The 24,836-nt window shown below is 35.6% G+C and overlaps 1 protein-coding gene across 4 annotated transcripts in view; it reads right to left on the bottom strand.

Annotated features, from left to right (window-relative positions):
* Positions 1 to 23,123, bottom strand: part of LOC121876885 (tyrosine-protein kinase Src42A-like) — a 53,606-nt gene extending 30,483 nt beyond the window's left edge. The window contains exons 1-6 of one of the 4 annotated variants that reach the window (XM_042382445.1): positions 22,853 to 23,123; positions 18,206 to 18,552; positions 10,863 to 10,984; positions 10,357 to 10,520; positions 8,252 to 8,254; positions 743 to 911 (exon numbers count right to left, since the gene is read on the bottom strand). In XM_042382445.1, coding sequence (XP_042238379.1) covers positions 743 to 911; positions 8,252 to 8,254; positions 10,357 to 10,520; positions 10,863 to 10,984; positions 18,206 to 18,552; positions 22,853 to 22,951 — 904 coding nt within the window. In that variant the 5' untranslated portion in view covers positions 22,952 to 23,123. The remainder of the gene's footprint in view (positions 1 to 742; positions 912 to 8,251; positions 8,255 to 10,356; positions 10,521 to 10,862; positions 10,985 to 18,205; positions 18,553 to 22,852) is intronic. The other 3 variants (XM_042382463.1, XM_042382454.1, XM_042382470.1) reach the window with 3 other exon arrangements.
* Positions 23,124 to 24,836: the final 1,713 nt, after the last annotated feature.

Raw genomic sequence — 24,836 nt, 5'->3', positions numbered from 1 at the left:
CATGGAAAAATTTACCAGTGCCTGGGGAAAATTCCCCAATATGTCATTTTTTCTGGGATAAGAGAATTTATCTCAATGAAATCTCTCAAACCCAGAAACACTGCACCAATTGTCCCAGCTAACAGGGAGATTACTTTATATATCACATGTTGAATGATGACACTAGTTCTGCCAAGATGACATAGGTAACTAGCACCTGCTGGTGGTTTCAAATAAACAATAACAAATGCTGCTAATAATATCAATTTAAAATAATCTTATACCTAGTAATCAACCATAATCTAACTGTAAAGAAAGGAAAAGAAACAGGTGCATTGAGGTTCACATTAGTTAACATAAATTCATCTGATTGAGTTTTGTGCAATGAGACAGTTCTTGAAGGCCCCAACACTGCTTAATTGTTTCATAATAATTAATGGACAGTGAGACTCATGTTTGTCATTCTCCACTTCCACACATAAATGTCAATAACTAAAAAGCAATAAATATGGCATATCCAACTTTTATCTATCCCAAGATATATGCAATGTGGTGGAATGGCTTAATTTGGAGTCAAAAGGTTTGAAATGAGATCACCTATAACTGTCCTGAAATATTTAATGTGCCCACAATACAGAGAGAAAAGGGTATAATTAAGCAACAAACTATAAATCAATATTACCATATTACCTAAACATTATGTATGACAACTACATGAACTGCACAGAATCATCAGTGATATCCTAGAGACCACCTAACTTACCTGGTTTAAGAGTCTTGATAGCAACAGGTGTGGTGTTATTCCAGAGACCTTCCCATACTTCCCCAAACTGTCCATGGCCCAGTTTACGTACAAACTTGAGGGATGATCTGTCAATCTCCCACTGATCTCGAGTATTGTGTGAAAGTCCGGCAGTGACTGGTTTCTCAATCTGGGAGAAGCAGGACCAATATTAATAAACAAAAATTCAAAATAATGTGTCTAAATTCTTAAAAGTTAGGCCTAAGACTTTCCATCAATTAAAAAACAAAAAAAAACACAATATTGTGTCTAAATTAGCATCTTTCTGGCCAAAGACTTTCTATTCTTTTTGTATACTGTCCTCTCTTTCTTTATCCTTTAAATCTACAATTACATTACCTGTATAAATGTAAAGACTACTTTCCCATGAAATTGATAAATCAACAAGAATATCTCTCTTGCCACTTACAAAAAAGTATTACCAACAAAAAATTTAGGATAATACTGTACAGTACATACAAAATGAATCACCCAGAAAAGCCAGTACAAAATTTCTTGGTGGTCTGTGCTTAATTAAAATAACAGTGATGATAAATGGATAAATTATCGGTTGTTGAGAGCAGTAATTTTTTAAAACAAATACAGGAATTTAATGCTTGAGCACAGCATTTTTCCCCATTGCTTCATCAATTATAGTCCCAGGAAAGTATATTTACCAAGATCTCCTATAATAACCTTTCAAAATTTGCTAAGCAACTTTTATATACAGGTATACCATCTATCTAATAATCTTTACCAGTACCTATGATAAATCAATTAGTCCTTATCAGCACCTGTGATTAATACAGTAAACCCCATCAGCACCTTCAAGTACATTAATCTTTATCAAACCTATCATAAATCTAGTACAGGTTGTACCTCTCTAGTCCGGCATTCTGTGGTCCGGAAACTCCCGTGGTCCGGAACGATTTTAGTTTGTCCAATAGGTAGATAGGCAGCTTTTTTTTTTTTTTTTTTTTTTTATCTGAATTATTATTATTATTACAGGAGTATTAAATTTTTGCCCCTCAGGCCCCAATGTGGGTCAGTGACCTATGCCCGGGTGGGCTAATCCCCTTAAAAAAAAAAAAGCCGCGGGAAATTAAGGTTTGTTTACATCCGGCAGTTCGGCTGCTCTCTCTCTCTCTCTGCTTGTCTATACAAAGTACAACATTTAACCCTTCAATATATATGAGCAGTAAATAAGTGTTGCTTTCATATTCTTATGTAGAGTAATGACGATATGTTTTCACATGTGCGCACTTACATACGCGCAGTCTCACTTTTTTTTTACCATTAATGGTTAGCTACTTATATTGTTCCATTTATTAACATTAAATAACATTACAGGTACTTCAAACAACCATATTAATTTTTTTACATTAATTTTACTACAGCTAAAATCAGGGTCTTATTTTCTTCAGTTTTATATGTAGAACCAATCAGTCACTGGTTTCGTAAGCTTTAACATAAACAATGCCGGCAGCCGTCTCGTCTCCTCTAATATTCCACGTATTATTAATAAATTGTATTGTTAATTTTGCACACACATACATTAATTCAATAAAAACAAATTCAGAAACATTAATTAAAATATATATGAACAGTAAATAAGTGTTGCTTTCATATTCTTATGTAAAGTAATGACGATATGTTTTCACATGTGAGCATGCGCACTTACATATGCGATCTCTCTTTTTTCATTACCATTATCGTTAGCTACTTCTATTGTTCCATTTATTAACATTAAATAACATTACTTAAAACAACCATATTAATTTTACTACAGCTACAACCAAGGTATTATTTTCTTCAGTTTTATATGTAGAACCAGTCAGTCACTGGTTTTGTAATCAACGAAAACAATGCTGTGTCATTTCTTCGTGTGTTTTAATATTCTACGTATTATTAATGAATTGTATTGCTCATTTTGCACACATAAACATGAATTCAATAAAAAAGACATTCAGTAATAAACAATAATGAATCTTTTGTACATAAGAGAAATGACGCTGTTTACACGATTATGCACGTCGTCTACACGTTGGCGAGCCGTTCACACCCGTCGAAATTCAAGTTTCCGCCGCCAAAATTTTTATTTTTTTGTGTGTTCCAATAAAATACGTTAAGAATTAAAAATTCGCAAAATTTGAGAAGCTACTATACGACATTTAACCCTTCAATATGTCTTCAAAGAGACCATGATGCAGAGAAAGTGGTGCTAGTGCTTCCAAGCATAAGCACAAGTCACTATCTATCCAGGAAAAGGGTGAATTTCCATGGTCCAGCACCGGTCAGGTCCCGAGGTTGCCGGACTAGAGAGGTACAACCTGTACTGTAATCCTTAGCTCGCATTTAACCAAATTTTACCACAGCTTATCTGATATCTATAAAAACAAATTTTCATGCTTTAGTACAATTTATATTTTCTATTCACATATCAAATTAGTGGGTCAGACACATGATGCACAAGGAAACAGGCCACGATCTAATGATGCAGCATTAGGAACCAGATAGACAAAACTGCAATGCCTTGTAGCCGAGGCAGATTGGGGAGCACAGCCGTTGTCACCGTCTTCTAGTTATCTCTAAGGAACGCAGGTGTGGGGAGGAATGAGCATATAGGTTATTAGCCAAGCTGGAGTGATGTTAAGCATGTTAGTTACAATGGTCATTCACTATATGAAGAAGTTGAGGATATGAAAGTGGGAAAGAACAAATGACAGGAAAAAACAATGGGAGAGATTGTATCTGATCTTGACCACCCTCAGTGTCAAGACCTGACTGAATTACTCAGAATAGGCAAACTGTACTACAAGCTCTGCCAATAAATTTGTTAAACTAAACTGATCTTGATTCCAGCCACTCTGGGTCATTAGCTGGAAAAGTCTTACAAGTGGAAAAATTAAAATAAAAACTAACAAGCTCACTAACACTTGCAAGAGGTAAGTAATTAGATGAAGGAAATCTTACATTCATTATATCTACAGATACGTGTTATATTTCCTCAAATATATCAAAATTAATGTTTTTGGGTTTAAAAGACTCAACCACAAATACAGTAATTCTGAAATAGTTTAAAGGCAATGTTTCATTACATTTTCATTCAGAAGTGAAAGTTAAAAAGACAGAAACTATGCAACTAGAGAAACTTTGTGAAAATGAGATACTGCAATAAGGAAAAGATATGAGCAGATACAGAATATTGGAGCACCTAATTGTAAAATAACAGACAATCATACATGTTTAGCATAGGACACACAGTACTACCACTCCTTATGTTCAATCTATATGTAAGCACCAACCTATACACACCAGCAGCTGTCACTAAGCTTACCACATCCACTGGAAGCCAAAACTTAATACCCAAACCTAACATAACCTGTTATCAAACTACGGTAATACAAAACTAAAACCCATTTTTCCCAATAGAATTACACACACTTAGGATTGGCTTTTTGACTGGTAACTAATTTAGTCTACAATCAGTAAAAACTTATGATGTTTACTGCGTCCTGTAAACTAAAAAACTAAATCCACTACAACACATTGGAGACAATAAAAGGATCTGAGAAGAAAAGCACAAGGAGTTACAGCTATTACTTTGAAACACTTATTATCTACCAAATCAATATGCTGTCAATCTTATTTTCCTAAAAATTAAAAAAAAATATAAACACTGGTACTGTACATTTCCAGTAGACCCTCAATATTCACGGTTTTTGGACTCTGCAATTCTGCTTAATCACAATTTAGTATAGTAAATATATACCAACTCCCTATTCGCATCCCCCGATCTCTAATATTAACAGATTTTTAATGAGTTAAATCTTTTAAGACAGAAACATATGGAACTGTGGAAAAAGGTGCGAGTAATACTATTTCATGTATCATAATGGATGACTATTAAGTTTTTAATCCCTTGTATTCGGAGGTTTCTCTGTGCTGAATAAAATTATCCAGGATTAATCAAACAATCTATTAAAAGTAGCATCCCCATAGAGAAGAGGTTAAAATTTTGATGCACACTTTCTAAAATGTAAATTTTGTACACTTGCTGCTGTCATAAGACCTCAAATCATCATCATCAACAAAGAGTAAAAAACACACTAAAATCTCTACAGTACCGTAGATTATTATTATTTATAGGCACAGTGTTTATTATAGTCACTGTTCTTAAACATTTACCCACCTCCCCATGTTCATTTGTACCAGGAACCCAACCCCCCGTGAATATCGAGGGTGTACTGTACACAATTTTCATCAAAACCTAATTTTTTCCCAAAAGCCAAGTCGTGCAGCAAAATGACTTGCATCTTAACAAGGGTATGAAAGCAACTGATATATGATTGTGTAAATTATCACCTTTATGTGGGGTAAAATAATTGTGTACTCCAACATGTTAAAAGCATTAACTAAAAATAGCTTATAAACTGGCCTTGTGGCCATTAGACATCAAAAATGAAAATCAGTAGTTAAAACTGGTTCAGTATTAGCAAAATAAATCTCAAACCAATAAGAAATTTAACCAAATGGGCAAAAAGATAAGAGCATAACTTTTAAAAATGTCACTAGTGGCATATGGTAGTGAAGGATGACAAGAGCTCAAGGTTGGCAAGCTGCTAATAAACTGGAGAGAGGGTGAGTAATTTGTTTTTGTTTCATCAGTGAGGTAAGGGGCTTGATGCAGTTTCAAGAGACACTAGTCTAGAGAGAGTGAGAAAGAAAACAAAATAGTAAGGCTGGAGTCTTTGTGGGATATTTATAATTGTAAGAAAACAAGAAAGACCAGACTCAACACAAATCCTTGAACACTAGTCCTAGACAAGTAATCAACAATGTCTGCAAAATACACACTCAACATTGCTCACCTAACTAGATTTGTCATTTGAAATATATACAACATTTCCCTTTCATTTGAAATGAAAGAAGCTTGACAGAAAATTGTTGTGAATTGTTTTGTAAGATAAAATGTACAGTATTGTGTTATATGCACATGTCCAAGGACTGAGCCAGTTAACACACAAAGTTCTGCTTGTGTTGGTGACTGTGGAGCCATTTCTAGTTAAACACTTTTAAATAAGAAATGATTTATTTACCTCATTAACTAGTATATAAGATACTTAATATGAGTAAGTCAAATTAAAACAACAATAGGTACTGTACTACCGTATAGTGCTGTAGTCTTAAACACAATGAGTTACCCCAAAATCTCACTTGTGTAGTACTTACTGTAATACAACATCCAACTTAGGCAAACCTGACACATTAAAGTACTGTACTGTACTGCAAACAGTTTTTTGTATAACTTGAAGTTGCTATGAAGTACAGTAATGCAATTTAGATGTTGTCAATCTAAACTTTTGAAAACTATTTTACTTTTAAGTTTCAGTTGAAATTAAAAAGTTAACAATATTGTTCTTACATTTGTGGTGTCATTAAATGTTATTAAAAATAGAACAAGCACATTCTGTACTGTACTTATAGAAAAAGTGAAAATGAATCAGACAAATGTTCTATATAATTATGTAGAGCCTGAAACTAGAAAAAAAATTGAGGGGCATGAAAGTAATCGAGACAACAAAGAGATGCCGTGGTGCGGGTTTGGTTAAGATGACTTAGGAATAGGCATATGTTAAAAGATGTACATTTCAAAGAGCAACTGAGATATTTGAAGTTCAGGTACTTGTATTAGGAGTGGCAGACCAACAGTATGTGTATGGTGAGAATGTACAGTATGTAAATTAAAAGTAAACACACACAAAAGGCCACCAGGCATGAATGAATGTTGAGATGTGTTGTGGATGAGATACTAGATATTCTATGAGTAAACCATTACATATTGGGTTATGGCATAATAGATATTGATTAATGTATTTTCGTAGATAAATTGGGTCATAGTAAAATAGATATTGACTACAGTATTTTCTTATAGCTATTAGATAAAGTTACTAGTCTTGAATAGCCATAGTTATATTCCACAGAAGTGGAATATAACTTGAGCATAAAAATATAATTTGAGCATAAAAACATCAAAAGGCTTTACTTTAGGAATTTTGGAAATGCACAACAAAACTAATATTATGAGATGTTATCTACAGACCAATTTTAGGTAGAAGATTGGTTAGTCTTAAGTCAACCATGGTGCAATTAGTGTGGTAGAAACCGTGTGTAAAAGGTAAACGTTTCTACCGAGACTTCCACTTTCCAAACGGTTCTCTTTCCTAGCACATGTACAGCAGACCACCACACACAGGTATCCTCAATCTTCTAGACTTTAAACTTGATCATAAACATCTTCATATTGTCTTTTTTATAAGCTCTATCTACCCACTGATACCCAAGGATCCTGACATACTCTTCTCCATTCTTTATGACCTCACTTCCCAGTACATGCATCCTTGTCATAGTTTCTGAAGACTGTGGCTCTGGGTTTTTTATTTACATATTTACACTTCCCAGTGAAGAAAGGGGCATATCTGTGAGTACAAAATTCTTGGTGACATTCTAATAGGATTCACCTCACTTTACATCACACACACATTGACTTGTTCTATTCCCTTATTTGTAATGTTTTATTATTAATTTTATTATACATACAGTCAATCACTCATAAAATCACTTTATTTAATTATCTGATTTCTATGTCCCTTTTTAATAACCTGTTGCTTCTCGTACTGTATACTGTAGGTATACTTATTCAAGTCAACAAACTCTCTCACAGTCCATTTATTCCTCTCTCTTTTCTTCCCTACTGTTTGGGCCCTATACCTGATCAATTATTTTTTTTTGTACTGACAATATCAAAAGTTTGCCCAAAATCCCCAGCCAGCATTATGTTTCTGTTCATAAAACAAAGATAGCACTTGTTCCATGTGGAGGTGTCTTTTTGTGACTGGACTTGCAGGTCAACCATTGTTGTAGAGATTATCTATGCATGATGAACAGAAACATGCTGGAAGGGGATTTTCAGTTAACTTTTGATTTTGACTGTACCTCTGGTTTAGCTGTCAAATGAGTGCCATGATCAAGGTAGTACTTTTTTTATACTGTATCAACTTGACTTTATTTCTTCAACCCTTGTACTTACATCTTTATCTTACATACTTGGAGTACAGTAATTTAATTAGGTGTATCACTTATTTGATACAGAAAATAAAATGAGATCTGCTTACACTAATTTCCAGCACAAATCATGACTCGCGGTCTATGACTCCACATATCACACAGCTTACTGTCACCCAACACCAAACCAACCAGCCAACATGTTACAGCCTCTAGCAATACTGAACACATTTCACCACAGATGGACAAAAGACGGAACCTTGCAGACTCCTCAGCCTTGATACATTCATGCTTCTCAATGCTTAGTGGTTCAATCTCAGAATTCCAAATTTATTTAGTATTATTATCTAGAACTAAGATTATGCACATTCTCATCCACAATGGACCATGCAATTAACTTAAGAGAACCAATGTCTGTCAACTTACAGCCTTTTCCCCCGGTGATGTTAGGAGAGAAAGTTGAAAGAGAGGAAAGATTTTAGAAAATATTACAATTTGTTACTATACTATTTATCAATGTCTATTACAGGAACCCCAGGAAGCATCACTTACAAATACTGTCAAAAAATAAAGAGGGATAACTTGAAAATGTCTCACTGTACAAAAATAAAAATAAAAATTAATAAAACTATTGCAAATTCTGCATTCAAACTACCTGTAAACACAAAATTAAAGTATGAAACATGAGGGAAACACATTACAACTTGAGACTAAGATAAAAACTGAAATATGGAGATTGAAGCAAGACTTTATAGTCATAAAAATATACATGAAATACTAAATTAGAAAGGTATATCAGGTGTAGTAAATATACAGTAGTTGGGGTTTCTTCTCTGCATCCGCATCATAATATATGATCCTTAGCATTCTCCTTCAACCGAACACTGATGTAACATTGGAAGAAAAACACGAAGTATTGTTTAACCAAGTCTAAGAAAATAAATGGAGTATGGTACAGGTACTACCAACCTTTCCCCTTCTCCTTCCTTGTGTATACTTCATTCACATCATTCATTCTTGTTATTTAATGTTGAAATCAACTGCTGGCCACTTTACCTAATGATCAATCTAATGGGTAAAATCCAATGATGTTGCAAGCACTATGTTGGGAATGGTCAAAAGCCAAAATGCTTGCACCACCCTGCTCTTAATGTGGGAAATGGTAACATAAGAGAGGAGATAACACACCTAAAAATGAAAAACTATCAGATACAAACTATTCTAAACTGTGGTACAGGGATAGTGTTTAAGTACAGTACCTAAAAAAACATCTACGAGACCAAAAAATTCAGTGACAACAGAAGCACCATAAGCAAACTGTCTCAGTAAGTAAAAACAATTTTTATGTTTATAAGTTAGTACATCCATAGCCAGATACTTTTTAAATTAATTTTAATAATTTTCTATGAAAAATTAACATACGATGTCAGATGGTAGACTGCTGACCTCACTCACAATATACAAACACCGAAGTCTTTTCTCCTGCCATTCTCTTTCGCTTTTTTCCTCTTTAACAAATTCCTGGTGATCTGCTACATGTCTGAAACTTAACAAAATCCAGAAAAATACCACTCTTTTCCATCCAGTGTCACTGAGCTCTATTAATTTTTCCTAACTTCTACTTATACTGAACCTTTCCAGTCTTCTTTCCATATCCATCAATACATTTGCCAAGATGAATTTAGTTAATACTATGGCCATGGTGCCACAGTATACACTAAAACATAAGAGCATGGTACAGTATACCACTCCTCACCTGTACAGTTGCAATTCATAATACAAACATGGGAGTGGGACACTAATGCCAAAATGTTTGTACAGATACAGTAGCTACAAAAAATCAGACTTGTTTACACTAAATTTCTCTAGCCTGAAAAGACACCAGAGGAAATCACAGTGAACTAGATTTAACGCGAAAGAGCTTGCATATAAATAAATACCCTGTACAAGGCTACAAACATCACCCTACATCACCCTGTGTCTAACAATACCCTGTATCTCTGTATTAGTCCTCAAGTACCTCTCTAATCACTTCAAGCTCATAATGAACCATTCCTTCCAACACAATCACTTATGTAGAGCTTTCCTACAGTTGTTTACTTTTACTTTTGGCTAAATTTTTTCCTTCTCATCATTTCCATTGCTATCAAAGAATATGTAAAATATTCTACTAATTAACTACTCGTAAATCTATCTATATTTGGAACTGTAGAATACTTAAAACATTCTATCAATCATCAATCTACCTTAATTAAACCATTTCTCATTATCAAGCAGGGTGGCACTTAACATTCTCTTTCAAGGTCTTACACCTTACAACGCAATCCTTCACGTCCCTTCAATGTGATTTACTTGTGTAAGGCTATTCTTACATTATAAAACATAGTCGTCCAAGCACATTCTTCCATAAACACTTCCTAAATACACACTTATATTAATTACTCATGGTGACCCAACAAGTGTTACCTGCAATAAGTAATATTACACAATAGAAATAAGGTTGTAAGCACCCTGTATATCATAAAACTAACCTGGATGCACGGCTTTCTGAGGTTGACACAGAGACCATCTGCATCTTTACTATAGTGTTCTACAAGTTCTTGTAGTGTTCTGAAGGTGGTCCTACGAGCAATAAAGAACCCTCCTTCATCTAGTTGCCGTATCCGGTAGTGTTTAACTGTGTCCCCATCACGTACTGTTCAGGACAAAGTTGTAAGGCGCCATTCAATGGAAAATGATTTACAAGAAAATTATAAGAAACTCCAGCAGAAATAAGCACACACATTCTCTGTCCTTCTCTTACATAAAAAAAAATTACTTGTGGGAGAGGACACCCACAGGGAAGAGCAGCAATGATGAGGGTTAACATGGTGTAATACAGTACTGCACTGCACTGTACAGTGTATCTGAAGAGGGTTAATCTACAAACATGTATTAAGATGTACACTTTATAACTTGAATGTCTATGAATCATAATAGGCAACCTTCTTTTCAACTCTTTCCTATGTACCAGTACCACATGACATCCCATCCTTACCAGATAAGGAGTAGTCATTTCTTCTGCTTTCAGAATCACGTATCAAGAAGGCGCCATGTTCATTTTCAGGTAATAATAACTTCTTCTCTGCTTCTATTCTTTTGATCTTCCCAAAATACCATCTGAAAAATACAGTAGACACATGTATAAAGTATATTAAAATGATGAATATTCTATATTTTGGCACGACGAAATGAATAAACTCATACACACACAGTACGTAACCCTGATTACTTAATACAGAGTACATATAAAAATTACATCAAATTTATACAGATGGTACAGTATATACATTTACTATTTTGCATGACAAGTAGCTATACAAAATTAATATACTGTATTGTACAGTAATACATTCATCACATGCAATAGTACTGATTATTGACAGCATATGACTTCTGCAATCACAAATGATTACTGGTACATTACTATGAGTATGACAGAACAAACTATTAATCAATACTTAATGCTTTTTTGCAACTTTAAATAAAACATTGAGTGTCTAATCTTTATGACAAATATACTTATACAGTACTGCCTAGTAATAAATGTTAAAAAATATGCAAGAAAAGCTCTTTTTGGCTATCAACTAAGTTTAGTGTTCTATCAGAACCAAGCCCACAGCAATGTCAAAGCTTATTTTTGAGACAATAACATCTGTCTATTTGGCTTAGAGTATCTAAAATGACAGTTGGGCATTTGTGAATCGAGTCTTCACATGACCAAGACAAACCAATATTCCCAACTCAATACTCCTAGCATCTGCCGAAACTGTATTGTTATGTATATGGTGTGCATGAGCAGGGAGGGATAAAACAACTCCAGGTAACCACACTACTGTATTGGCTTGTGGTTAATTCGCTCAAGGACACTTAAAGAATATCTAAATTACTTTAACATCCTTAAATGAACGATTCTTTAAGCTCGTTGAACAGGCTTTGTGTGAAATATAACAGAGTCTAGGACTGCTTTTAGTATCCTGGTGGTATAGTGGTAATGTTGACCCCCACAAGTAGCTAGATTACAATAATTTTGGCATTGTTGATAATTAATGAATTTTAGCTCATTAAACCTCACCTTAATGACCTTTTGATACACTTTAAAGATTTGAGACAACTCATCTACCATTTTGATACCTATTATAATTTTGCCAACTCTTCGCTATACCCACTAGTAAGCTAGGATTGTTTGAGCATGAGGATAAGCAGTATACAATACAGGCTCATTCCTATGTCAAGATACCAAATGCTATCTTAAAATGTGCCAGCACTGTAATGTAATACAGGTATTGAAGATTTTTTATTTCAGTTAGACAGTGGTCCTTAAGGAATTAAGAGTACTGTATAGGTTGATTACAAGATGCATATACCACCTTAATCACAAACACTTTGGATCACTGGTCAATCTTGGAACATATACTAATCTAGATCTTAGTACTGTAAAAGAGAACTACCATACTTCCCAACCTCACTATTGATAACTGGGACCTCATATATGTCTTCAGATTTAAAGTGGAATGGATCCTCTGAAAACCATAAAAGTATGAAATAGCTACGAGATAATCATAAGTTAGGTACAGTATAACAGAATTGTCAGAACTGGTAACTCATCAAGCACATGATATATTGGAGCTGGACAGACATATAATAATTTATCAGAGACTGGGTGATACAGTAAAATTAAAAGTGTTCCCAGAGAGTGATGCAACTCTGATACACGAGGAAAATACCTGTATGTAAACATCTTCAGGAATACTTATGAAAAGCGAAGAGAGTTAACTCTCAAGGGTTATAAGTCGGTTATCTCTGAGGAAGATTAGACAATAATTTGAGGAGTCTGTAATGGGAATCATCTTAAAAGGCAGTGCATGTAACAAACCGATAAACCAATTTTGATGGGCCCAACTATCAATAACATCCTCTCAACACTTCAAATGACCAATTCCAAGTGACTAACAGTCACATGTGCCACCAGCTTTCACGCAAGTTGTTTCACTGATTTTGGAAATCATTGTTCATTATTTCTACCTGGTTGCTTTACACATCACTTAATAAATCAGCTTACTGTATACAGTACTACAGATTATTACAATGAACGTAAATAGTACCTAGTTAAGTTAGGTTACAAAAAAGTGGCCTAATGGAACAAAAGTGGTCAAAATATATCCATGTGTTCCATAAATACATGATCACTTGACATAATATGTCACTATCATTCAGGAAGAAAATTAAGTCATCTCTCATGTGAAGCAGCAATCTACTGCTTACACGAGATATTATACAATGAAAATTTGCATATAAGGATACCCATGTCATAAATACTGTACTGGTAATCTGATGTAGACGATAGGTAAAAAAAATTATAAGAATTATAATACAGTACTGGAAGTACAGCATTATTATGCGTTTAGTGTAATACTGTACTGTACATTACGGTAACTGTATTGTGTGACTTATCATATGCAACACTGTACCACAAACTGTACAATAAAACCACCAGAACAGATGCCATTAACAATCTTTTACACATGAAAATTTCACTGAAACTTTTAAACACACTCAATGAACAGTCCACACAGCTATTTACACATACTGCAACTGCAAGTAGTAATATTGTCCTTAGGAACCCTTAAATGAATATTACCATATATGACAAATAAAATGACAATTTTCAGATTGTCATTACATCAAATTCATTCACATAGCAAATACAGTACAGTACTGCACCTCAGTATGGGTAATACTGTATGTCAGTTACAATGTGCGAGATTTCTGAATCATAAAAACTACACCTAAGATTAAAACAAATTCATTGCATGAAGTCATGACACTCATGTTCAAATGATAACAATGACAAACCAAACAGAAGAGTATGCCCACGATATCATTAAAGATATAGTGTTTCCACTAGACTATCTGGTAACAGTGCCCACATCCATCAACCACATACCCCTTTCAGTACTAAATACAGCAATACAGGTAATAAACTATTGCTCATCTTGAGAGTTCTGCTCAAACAAGCTGAAGATACGAGTTAGTGCAATATGTGTATTTTTTCTACACGTTATCTTTGCAATATCCTGTCACTTTATACATATGTCTTGTACTGCTCTCAACTAATAATTCCTGTCTTTTTGGGGAATTACTGTACCGTATATGGAATGTACAGTATCCTTTGATCCATCGCTAATAACTGTACTGCATTACATTAGCACTGTATATGAAAATGCTTTATAAGCCAAAGTTAATGTATAATGTCTTCTCATTCTTATTATTCCATTTGGATTCCCTTTCTTCCATGTTTATTTTCAAGTATGTACTGTATACAATTTCTAGCCAGCTAATCTAATACAATCTAGTAGAGCTAGAGAACAGGAATATTAGAGGAGCCAAAGAAAGTGACATGTGGTTAGGCTTGTGGAGTGTACCGAACAAGTAGGAGAAACTACTAAAAGATGAAGCCGAGGTCCATATTTTTACTGTACCTAAATGCAAGAGTAAAACCCATTAAGAGACATACTGTACTGTACTCTGCCAAGAGAACTGATATCAATGTGTATACAAAACTAAGAACAATTATTGCAACATCAAAAGTAATCTTACAGCTAGTTACTGTAAATGCATTAAAATATGGATAATCAAGAAGACCATGGGGAACTGGTACAGCTGCACAAGATATTGTACATAAAAGCACACACAGTAACTATACAAGTTAGTCAAATATTCATTCTGAAAATAAGTCAAAATGCCAGAAAACAAGATATGTGTTTTAATTATCTTACAGCAGAACCTAGAAGTTATTTCCCTAAAGCTAGCTAGCTAGCTAGCTAGCTAGATATCTATCTATCTATATATATATATATATTGATAAAATCACATGGGAAAAGGGAAACAACTGAGCACCTCCGTTGTTTCCCTTTTCCCGTGTGATTTTATCAAGATATATATATATATATATATATATGGGCACACACAAGTAAATATATTCACCAGTACAGTAACTAGTTTGAGTAAGAAATAGTGCATGAGCTTAGAAGTCAAAACTGGTAGCTGTATATGCCTCCAAGTGGTGAACAATGAAAGTAGAGTAAAACTAATGGTAATGGTGTAAAACTTAAAGTGTAAATCAATCAATGTAACTCTCTGGCAACAGTTTAAGATTGAAACATTAGTTTCAGGTACCAGTACAACACTGAAATTCAGAAAAAGCTATAATTTTTTATTACTTAAGCTTATGAAATACATTACCACTCTCCTGAACATGAACTTGGTTACTGCTGACTCATACTCCAAAGCACCACTTTTACTTACTATATTCCTGCAGCAAGTCAACCACTTACCGGTACACCCCCTCTCCCTCTATTATTATACCTGACAATATTTTCCTGTATAATACTGTATCTATCTTATTCTGATGCTTCACTCCCATGACATATGCTGTCTCCCTCTACCTCACACATCCACTACATCACCTTTATTTAAATCCTCTCTACCACCCTTCACCCATGTATGTAACTTCTCACAGCATCTCTCTTCATCCTTTTTACCATTCCACAATTCATATCTTCAGTCTTCACAACATTCCAAACTGTTAATACTCGTACATCTCACTAGTTCTACTCCTTTTGTTAACAGCAGGTCAGCCTTTAGGTACAATTTGTAGACTTAAATTTTAGGACACATGGCTTAACTGTCATATGTCAAAAAGGATCACAATACACCTTAGTTCTTTCTTTCCCCCGAAGCTTATACAGTACTCTTACTCTACCACCTGCCTATTTTGGATAAATAGAATCATTTCCTTAATCATTCTCTTAGTAGCTACTGTACATCAGAATCATTCCAACTCTTCTGTTCATTATTAATTTGCTTAAGAATACCAGATTTTTTTTATTACTTCCTACAAGTAGCTTTTCTAAATCAACTTCCATAATAATGTAACCCTTCGTTTCCAACAGCTCCTTCAATAATGTTCTCAGACTGAATGAATACTATTCTCACATCCCCTCTCCATAAACCCCATGTTCATCTCTTCACAAACCCTCCTAAGAACATTCCACAAATCATTTGTTCAGTTCATTAAATCTTATAAAAACATTTCAGTTAATGTATACCCTATCTTCACATCTCCATAATTCCTCAAAAAACAGAGACCATCTAGAGACCATCCCTCCACAAATGCAGCTCATCTCTCCACAACTCCTGCTCTCACCCCATAATGAGTCTACTAAAGTAATATAATCTGCCACCAACATTTAATTCATCATATCCTCCACACCTGGCCAAGCTACAACTTCTATAAACTATGTACAGCTTTTCTGATTCAGTGATCCAGCCAATGTATTCACCCTGTTCTTCAGTGATCACACACATTGCTCAAACCAACTTTTAACTTGAACGATGCGTCGTAGTTCATTTGTTTTGCGGGTGGGGCCATTTACCATAAGGTTTAAAGACAACCACCTCATAGATATGGAAAATGCCAAGTGGAGAGAATGTGGTAAACAGATAAGAGGTCGACTATGAAGAAGGGTCAGTCCAGTATCGAATGTCAAACCGCTCGTAACGGTAATGATCATAATGAGTCGAGTTTGGGGGTCGGCTTATACACCGAGAAATACGGTGTGTGTGTGTGTATATACGAGGTCTGTCCAGAAATTATCCAGCCATTGTGAATATTGTGAGAACTGGTCGCACAGCCTTGATGTAACTTGGCAGCCACTCAAGAGAGGACTGTACTGTGCAAGCATGAACAGCCACACTCCCGTGGGACAATTCAGTTGACCGGCAGACGCCGTTGAGTGAGTGTGAGTACTGTGTGACAATCGCATTTACAATGACCAAACAATAACGAAGGAGTACTATATCGAAGTTCTTAGCTGGCTCAGGGATGCGTTAAGAAGAAAACGACCGCAGCTGTGGGCAAGTGGTGACTGGCAGCTTCATCATGACAACGCGCCTGCCCATTCTTCACGTCTCGTGCAGGTTTTTTTTTTTGGCAAAACATCGCATCATCCAGGTCTCTCAGCCCCCCTACAGCCCAGATTTGGCTCCCTGCGACTTCTGGCTTTTCTCAAAGCTAAAATCGCAGTTGAAAGGGGGGAGATTTCAGACCGTGGACGAGATTAAGGAGAATGCGACGAGGCAGCTGATGAAGATCCCGAAAGAGGACTTTGCAGACGCTGGGAGAAGTGTGTGAGGTTCCAAGGGGAATACTTTGAAGGGGACTAAGGCGCCATTGTCCTAGGTAAGCAATATTTTTTTTAATAGTAAATGGCTGGATACTTTCCGGACAGACCTCGTATATAAATCATGACATCATCTCAGATGTCACACCTGTTTCTGGGAAATTTTGAATCAATTTTCAGTAGCTACGGTTTTATTTTTACTTCAATGATTAACTAATAAGTTAGAAACCAGGAGAAACCATCTCAAGCGTAATCATTAAAAAAAAGGCTTACTGGCCAAGTCAAAATATTTTTGTTGCCCTTGTTCATTTTTTTAATTCTATTCATGTCAGAATAACTAATCTTGATCTTTGGCCAATCAAAATTAAAAATTAGGTTTTATGAAGATAATTCAACCTCACCTTTTCACATATGTTACAAGAACCAAACATGTCATTATCTTTGAAAATGCATATACCCATACCTGTACAGTATACTGTTATCATACAGTGAGCCTGAAATAATCTTGATTTCAGTACAGTACAGGTACTACTTCTCAAACCCACCAGGCTTGTCACAGAGGAGGTACTGTATATAAATGTTCAAGCTGTAATTCTATTTCCTATTTACAATAAGACAAAATATGCTGTCCTATTTTCAAATTCATAAAGGAAACTAGCAATTACTTTTATACTGGAACAATCCAGGAAGCTTAATTTTCATACAACAACTTCAACATCTCCACAATATACTGTAAGCCTTACTATTAAAATGGTGACACCCACAAAAATTTTAGGCCATAACCACAATACAGCACATAGTACAGTACCTAAACTTATATTTCTCCCAGATAACAGACCCACCTGAAAAAAAAACACCATTTGAAAATTTCTATTTTCATTTTATACAGTTGTAAAACTTTATTCTTAGGTCAAAATCCAATTTTTTTTTTAATACCTGTAAATGCATTTGGGACTCCTAACCATACTGTATGTCTGAGAATGCCATAGGACCAGTAGAAGGGTAGAATTTTGTCCATACAATTTCCTCTAAAACTGCCAGTAGGTTATGCCTCCTGTGAGTGTTTGACACATCCAGGTCAAAAGACAAACCTCATGGATTTAAACATCACAAACTTCTCATCCATACTACACAACTCAATAGGTATAGTACTTACGGTTCAGCTTCTATACTTTTTAACTTGGCTACATAGTTGGAGGGAATATATCCATCCTGTTTGGTGGCTTTAGATCTTGCAAACCACCAGTCACCTTGTGTATCATTAAGAATCTCTAAATGTTCTCCCTTGCGGAAACTCAAGTCCTCATCTGTTCTAGCATCATAGTCATAGAGTGCCACAAATATTTTAGATGTAGCTGCAGTTCCCTCAGGGTCTGGCAGTGAAGGTAAGGTTGGGTTTAGGCCATTCATAGGCCGGCCACCGAGGGCCTGATTGTCTGTGGTACCCCTTGTGACACCGCTTGGATCACTAATCGTGGGCCCAGTCAGTGGTGGTGATTGGACCTGCAAAGAAAAAAGAAAAGTGATACTACCATACTGTATTACAGAGTACAATCATTCTTCACTTTACCTGTATCTACAATTCACATGTACTGTAATTTGTCAATTCAGTTACGGTACCCCTATTATACATGCCAGTATATCTCAATGGTAAACAGTGCAAAATATTCAGCTGGAGAACTAAATAAATTTGTTGTAAGAGGTTAATTTATAAGACGTGAGTAAAATATACTTAAATAATAAAAGATTGATCATGTTTGGGCCTCTGCTTTCATGCCCATTGTTACAATACATGTATACAGTATAATTGTTTTTTCAATTCAAAATAACGTATTATACTGTAAAGGACCGTTACCACAAGACAAGGGTTATGTTAAATTATGTGTAGAGAAATTTCTTGTTATACAGAAGTATCAAGTTGTGTGAATAATTTCCAATCATCACATTATAAAAATTATTGCAGATTAATGCTTAGCATCACCCGGTACAGTACCAGTATTCCTTTATTTAGGATGTTTCAATAAATATTTTTACCTTAAGTGCACATTATCCATAAGAATTTAAGTTCTGTACTCTACCATGAACAATGAAAATGTCATGGCCAATATGTACAGGGTATAAATTCTTGAATGCCACTGCCAGCTGTAAGTTATGGGTCCAAAATGCTGCGGCCAAACAACATTGTTTCAAGGCTTTTATCACCTCAACAATATAGTAGGGTACAGTACAAGCATCAACATACTGTTTTTAAGTACCAGTACAGTACAATACAATACCTTCAAAATAGCAATGAATTACCGGGGGTATGATCTTTTAATATTGTTGGAATAACTGCCTGGTTCCCATGTTTCCCTTTAACACAGCACTCCTACTCGTTCTACACATTAACAAAAAATTATTGACTTAGGTATTCACTAAGTACCTTTCTGTCTTAATAGCAGAGCACCGAGGGTTACAAGTTCAAGTCACAGTGGTGGGCAAAATGTTTTTATATACCAGGTACTGTACTTTCTGAGTAAAATGAGCTAACATGCAAAAAAATTTGAAATGCTGTTGGTAAATCTTAACAAATTCTAATAATTTCTTATCTAAGTAGCTCTTAATTGAAAGTGACATTAATAATTTTTCAAAGTTACTATACTGTACTGCCAAACAGCAGCTAAATGCCTAACTACAGTATATTGTAATGCTAATACAGTACCAATGATGTAACAAGATTTTCAGTCCTCTAGATTAGAACTTGGCTATATAACTACTGTAGGCCTATCCACCAATCAAGAATTTACTACAATGTCTACAGTAGAAATTTCATATTGTAGGATTCTCTTGACAGTTTAGTTGTACCCGAATGCATTTCAATATCGCCCCATGAAATGCATTCCACATATCTATCCCACACCTATAAACAGTAATTAATTCTGGAATGGAAACCGTTTTTAAATTTTGTACAGTATGCAGAAAAATTATGATGCTTCCTATTGCCAACAAGACAACTCAGTACAGTACATTTTTTCACGAGTCTATAAACGGGAAGTAGCAACAGTCTCTCAGCTGCAAAAGCATATCTCTTCATAGCAATCGTTCAACACTGCACAGAGCCCCTTTATACAGCTTTGACAGTGATGTTCAACCATGAACTTCTTATATTTATCCAACATTCTATTTGGTTTAAATTACTGTATATCACTGCCATGGGAATGTTCTAATGGGTTAACTTTGCATGACATCACTTCCCATCTCCGTGTGAAATACTCTAGATTGGTTTAGGTGCACGGTGTAATCATCAGCCAAAACAACCACAAGAAATGTAACATTTCTTTGTGTTTGCAGGAAAATAAACTCTTAATTTGTTTTTACCTTGTGAGACTGACAGAAAAGACTCATTTTGATTCAACCTTACTTAACCTGACCTAAATACTGCAGTTTTCCAGAGAGGAGAGGAGAGGAGAGGAGAGAAGAGAAGGTGAAGAGAAGAGTATGGCAAAGTTTCTGGGACCATCATTAAAGTGACAAGAGACAAAATGAACCACTCAACTCTAACCCCAAAGTTTTATTTATGTGGCAACTGTGCCATTAAATAGCAGAGTAACTCTTGTCCGAATAAAATGTCATAATATAAACATCCAATTGTTGTTCCTCTGTTTAGAGCAACCATGTACAGTAACCTGTATTAATACAGTACAGTGCCAGTACAGTACTGTAGCTACACAAAGAAAACTTTGGTCTAATCAGTAATCAAAACAAATGCCAATATATGTACTTAATAGAATATGGACTGTACAAAAACAACAAATATTTGTTTATATCATCAAATCAGAACATGATTGACAGTTCGAGAGTGTAGTAATGTACAACTAGTAGTACAGTATATACCATACTCTATTAGGGAAATACTGTATACCTGTACTGTACTTGTTTTCAAACTACAGTACCAAGTTTAAAAACTGTCAATTGATTACTGTTTGTCCTGGGTATTAAATTGGTAATGCAGTTTTGAAATTATACAGTATGTACTACACTTTTTAATAGCGTATTAAATCCAAGCAATTACTTTTAAATTGTACAATATACAGTACATTAAAGTGCACATACCAATATGGTATCCTTCCAGCTTCTCTAACTTTTTGATAAAAATTTCATCACAAATCCCGACTCCACAGTAGCCTTCTTGATCGGTGGTAGAAGCGGTACCGTTCTTGCCTCGCAAGCGAGATGCCACGGGTTCGATTCCCGGGCCGGTGGAAGTTGTTTGGACTTACTTCCTAGCCCCCATTAGTCCCTGTTCACCTAGCAGTAAAGTAGGTACCTGTTGTAAGTCGAAAGTTGCGAATTCGTATTCAGGGAGTTGTTGGAGCTTCCAATAACTAGATGACATAAAAAAAAAACACTGACTCTTCGGGCTTCTATGCCCTTGACTCTTCATGCTTCTACGCCCTTAACTCATGAGACATAAAGGCAAGCATGAACTTAGCATGCTTCCCTGTTGGGCACTGTAAACGCTTCTGCGCTTCACCTTACACAAGGATGTAGGGGAGTGCCCAATAAATAAAAAAAAAAAAATAGTGTGAAATATGTACTCGTAGTGCAATGTTTGTGTGACGGAATATCATAGCTTATGTAATGAGATGCAACCATTTTAAAGCACTGCATTACATTTCCCTATTTCACTGCACTTTCCTACAAGATTTACATGATCTTTTTTTTAAATCATAGATAAAACTAAAATTAATGCATGGTATATATACTAATAGGTATGGATTATCTCTTGAATTGGGTGCAAGTCATCTTGGGTACGAATTATCTCGGGAGTTGGGTAAGAGTTATCTTGGGTACGAATTGTCTTTTTGGGGTAAAAGATGACCCTAACCTACACACCTAAGAGAAGTCTGACAAAATGCCATCAATATATCAGCAAGGCAAATACCACATTGGACAAAATTGTTAAGGTCACACAATAAACTTCAATGGCATGAAAATAGAATTGACTTAAGAATATCTCTCTCAGCTTCACAAATTATTTTTCAATGACAAAGGGAACAACATTGACTCATTCTAGGGCCAATTTCAAACTGTACCGTAGAGTAAGTACCATGTTATTTATTGATTGATTTTAAATTCTAAAACCATAATAATGATTTTTATTATTTTGAACTCTCACGGGAACATTACTCTAATACATAAAATGTGCTCAGCAGTTCACTCACTTCAAAATAGTTACATTTTAATATGCTTTCACAGTTGTGACATTTCAAACAGCACAGCAGATTCAAAGTTGTGCAGCTTTAAAAACATATCAAATACTGTACAGTAGATGTGAACCACAACACAGAGAAAAGTGCTCCTCATTAAAACTTTCATGTAAGCTTCTCACTCGGGGCATTACTGTACATACACTTATGAATTATAACTTGTTTTCAAAAAATAGCATTTAAACAAAATACTTTTCACTAAAACAAATTTTGCTGAGTTATTGCTGTCATAGTGTAAACACTAGGGAAAAACAAGTGACAACTTAGTGTAGACGTGTCCAAGGAACACCTCCACTCCACACGTGACTCTGACCCTCCTAAACTCATGTCAACCACGGGTAAACCATCCTTCAAGGCCTATCCACGTCAGGCCGGGACGGTCCATCTAGGCCTACGGGAGGGTGGCAGGGCGTGGACCTCCTCTTCCTACCTCACGCTCCCGTTACTTACTAATCATCCCACACCACAACACTGACTAACAGCAACAATGACCATCACTGGTTAAAAGCTAGTCGCAGGTCAACAGACAGGCAGCAGGAGGCTGAACAACGTACCTGTTCGGTGAAAATGTTGTTAGGCGGGGGGATACTCCGACTGTCAGAGGTCGTTTCTTTTTTCCCCGGGCCTCTGTTACTACTAAAACAGTTCCCCATTGTGTATTATCACTATTCTACGTGTTCACCGACATATGCACCTCACACCATTGCACTTCACATCACCACAGACACATTGCGGCGGCTTGGTTTCACGATTTAAGCAACATGCTAGCGCAGCGCGTCACGTCCACCACCACCATTTTCACTTTCCCAGCACAACACGGCGCGCTGCACCCCGGGCCCGCCTCCCTCAACTAGTTCCCATCTTATATCTTATATTCACATATAGACAACAAATACCTTAATAAAACCAATAAAAACATTTAATTTACTAGTATTTTTATATTATATGTTAATAAAATCAAAAGATCCTTTCTATATGCAAAAGAAACAATGACGGCGGAGTAATACCATTCAAGAATGCGGGTGAGCATGATCACTCACACACCAACAGCCAGTTAGTTATTATGAGCTTTAATTACTCACACACAGACACATGGCTGACTTTTCACATCAAGTGTATAGGGTACATGTTTGGTCCACTTTCCATGTGACGTATCGGTACTGTTTGTTTCGTCAGGGTTTACATACATTCAATAATGTTAGGTTAACAAAAACATGTTTTCCTTGAGAATGAACGGTGCTCAGGCGCTCAAAATTCGCGCCGATATTACCAACTGGCAACTCACTTTATTTGTTTATTTACGTTTTAAAATGTGCATTTTAATTGTTTATTTGTACTATTTACCCATCTATCAACTAACATACAGTACATATTACTTATTATAAATAAAAATTTACATGCCCACTGAAATTAGCAGTAAACTTGGGTGTCGTCTCCTAGTCGGTCACAGGAAATACTGTTAAATACAGTATTACTGTATTTTACAGTATTACTGTATTTTACTCTGAACTCACACTATCCTTATTGTGTGTACATGGGTTTTAAAACACTTGACATGAGGTATCTTACTTCCTAGGCTTCTGTATATTTTTTATTTGTGTAGCCACCGTCGTGTCGATAGATAGAAACAAATAATTAAAGGACAAATGCAAATAACAGATGAAACACGAACCGTTGAGCCTATAACAATATAAATTAAACATATAAAATACTGTACTTCTAAACCAGAGAGTTTGTCGACCGCTAAATAAGTACATCATGACACTTATTAAGGTATGACCATTTTTAGTCTTGTAGACTGAAGAAGCACAGCACTAATGCCATGGCCTTGTTGCTCATGCCTGTGAGTGAGAGAACTTAGACTGGATTTTACATTAATAATGCCAAACAATCCGGAATATCAACCTGAAACTTTGCTTAGCGATAAAGGGCGAGGAGTTATCAGATTTTTAAATGAAGGATAAGTCCCAAGTATAATTCTGGGGATAACATCTTATTACAACGTATCCTCCCCCCCCTCCCCCCGGCAGGTAAGATTAAGGTGTTAAATCAAAAGGTGAAATAAGCTGGGGAGGGGGGCTAATTTTCATGTGATTCTATCATTACATACAGGGCCGGATTAAGCTTAATTGTAAACATGAGGAAAGAGCTCGGACTGCCCTCCCTATCTGAGAGGATAGCTCTACTTAATACCATGTTTTGTGTCAAAGTTTTGAAGAACAATGGTTCTCAAACTACAGCTCAAACTGAGTTGATGTTCTATCTAAGTAATCCCGGCCATCTCGCCAACCTTCCACAAAAGACTCTCTTTGGGGCGTGGCTTCATGAAAGTGTTGCAGATCTCTTGAAACTGAATGTCCCAATCACCCCAGACGAACCTATTAATGCCATTCCTCCTTGGCTGGATATATCAGTCCCTATTAATTACACTCCTGTTGGTAGTAAGCAAATGTTAAACACCAATGTGGTGAGATGTGTCACACTAGAAACTATTAACAGACACATAGAGAGTATTAAATCAAGTGAATGTTATGCTTT

This window comes from Homarus americanus, unplaced genomic scaffold (genome assembly GCF_018991925.1).
Source record: "Homarus americanus isolate GMGI-L3 unplaced genomic scaffold, GMGI_Hamer_2.0 scaffold33468, whole genome shotgun sequence".
Classification (NCBI taxonomy): Eukaryota; Metazoa; Arthropoda; class Malacostraca; order Decapoda; family Nephropidae; genus Homarus; species Homarus americanus.
The sequence above is the reverse complement of the archived record's forward strand: the minus strand, read 5'-3'. Positions and strand labels throughout refer to the sequence as shown.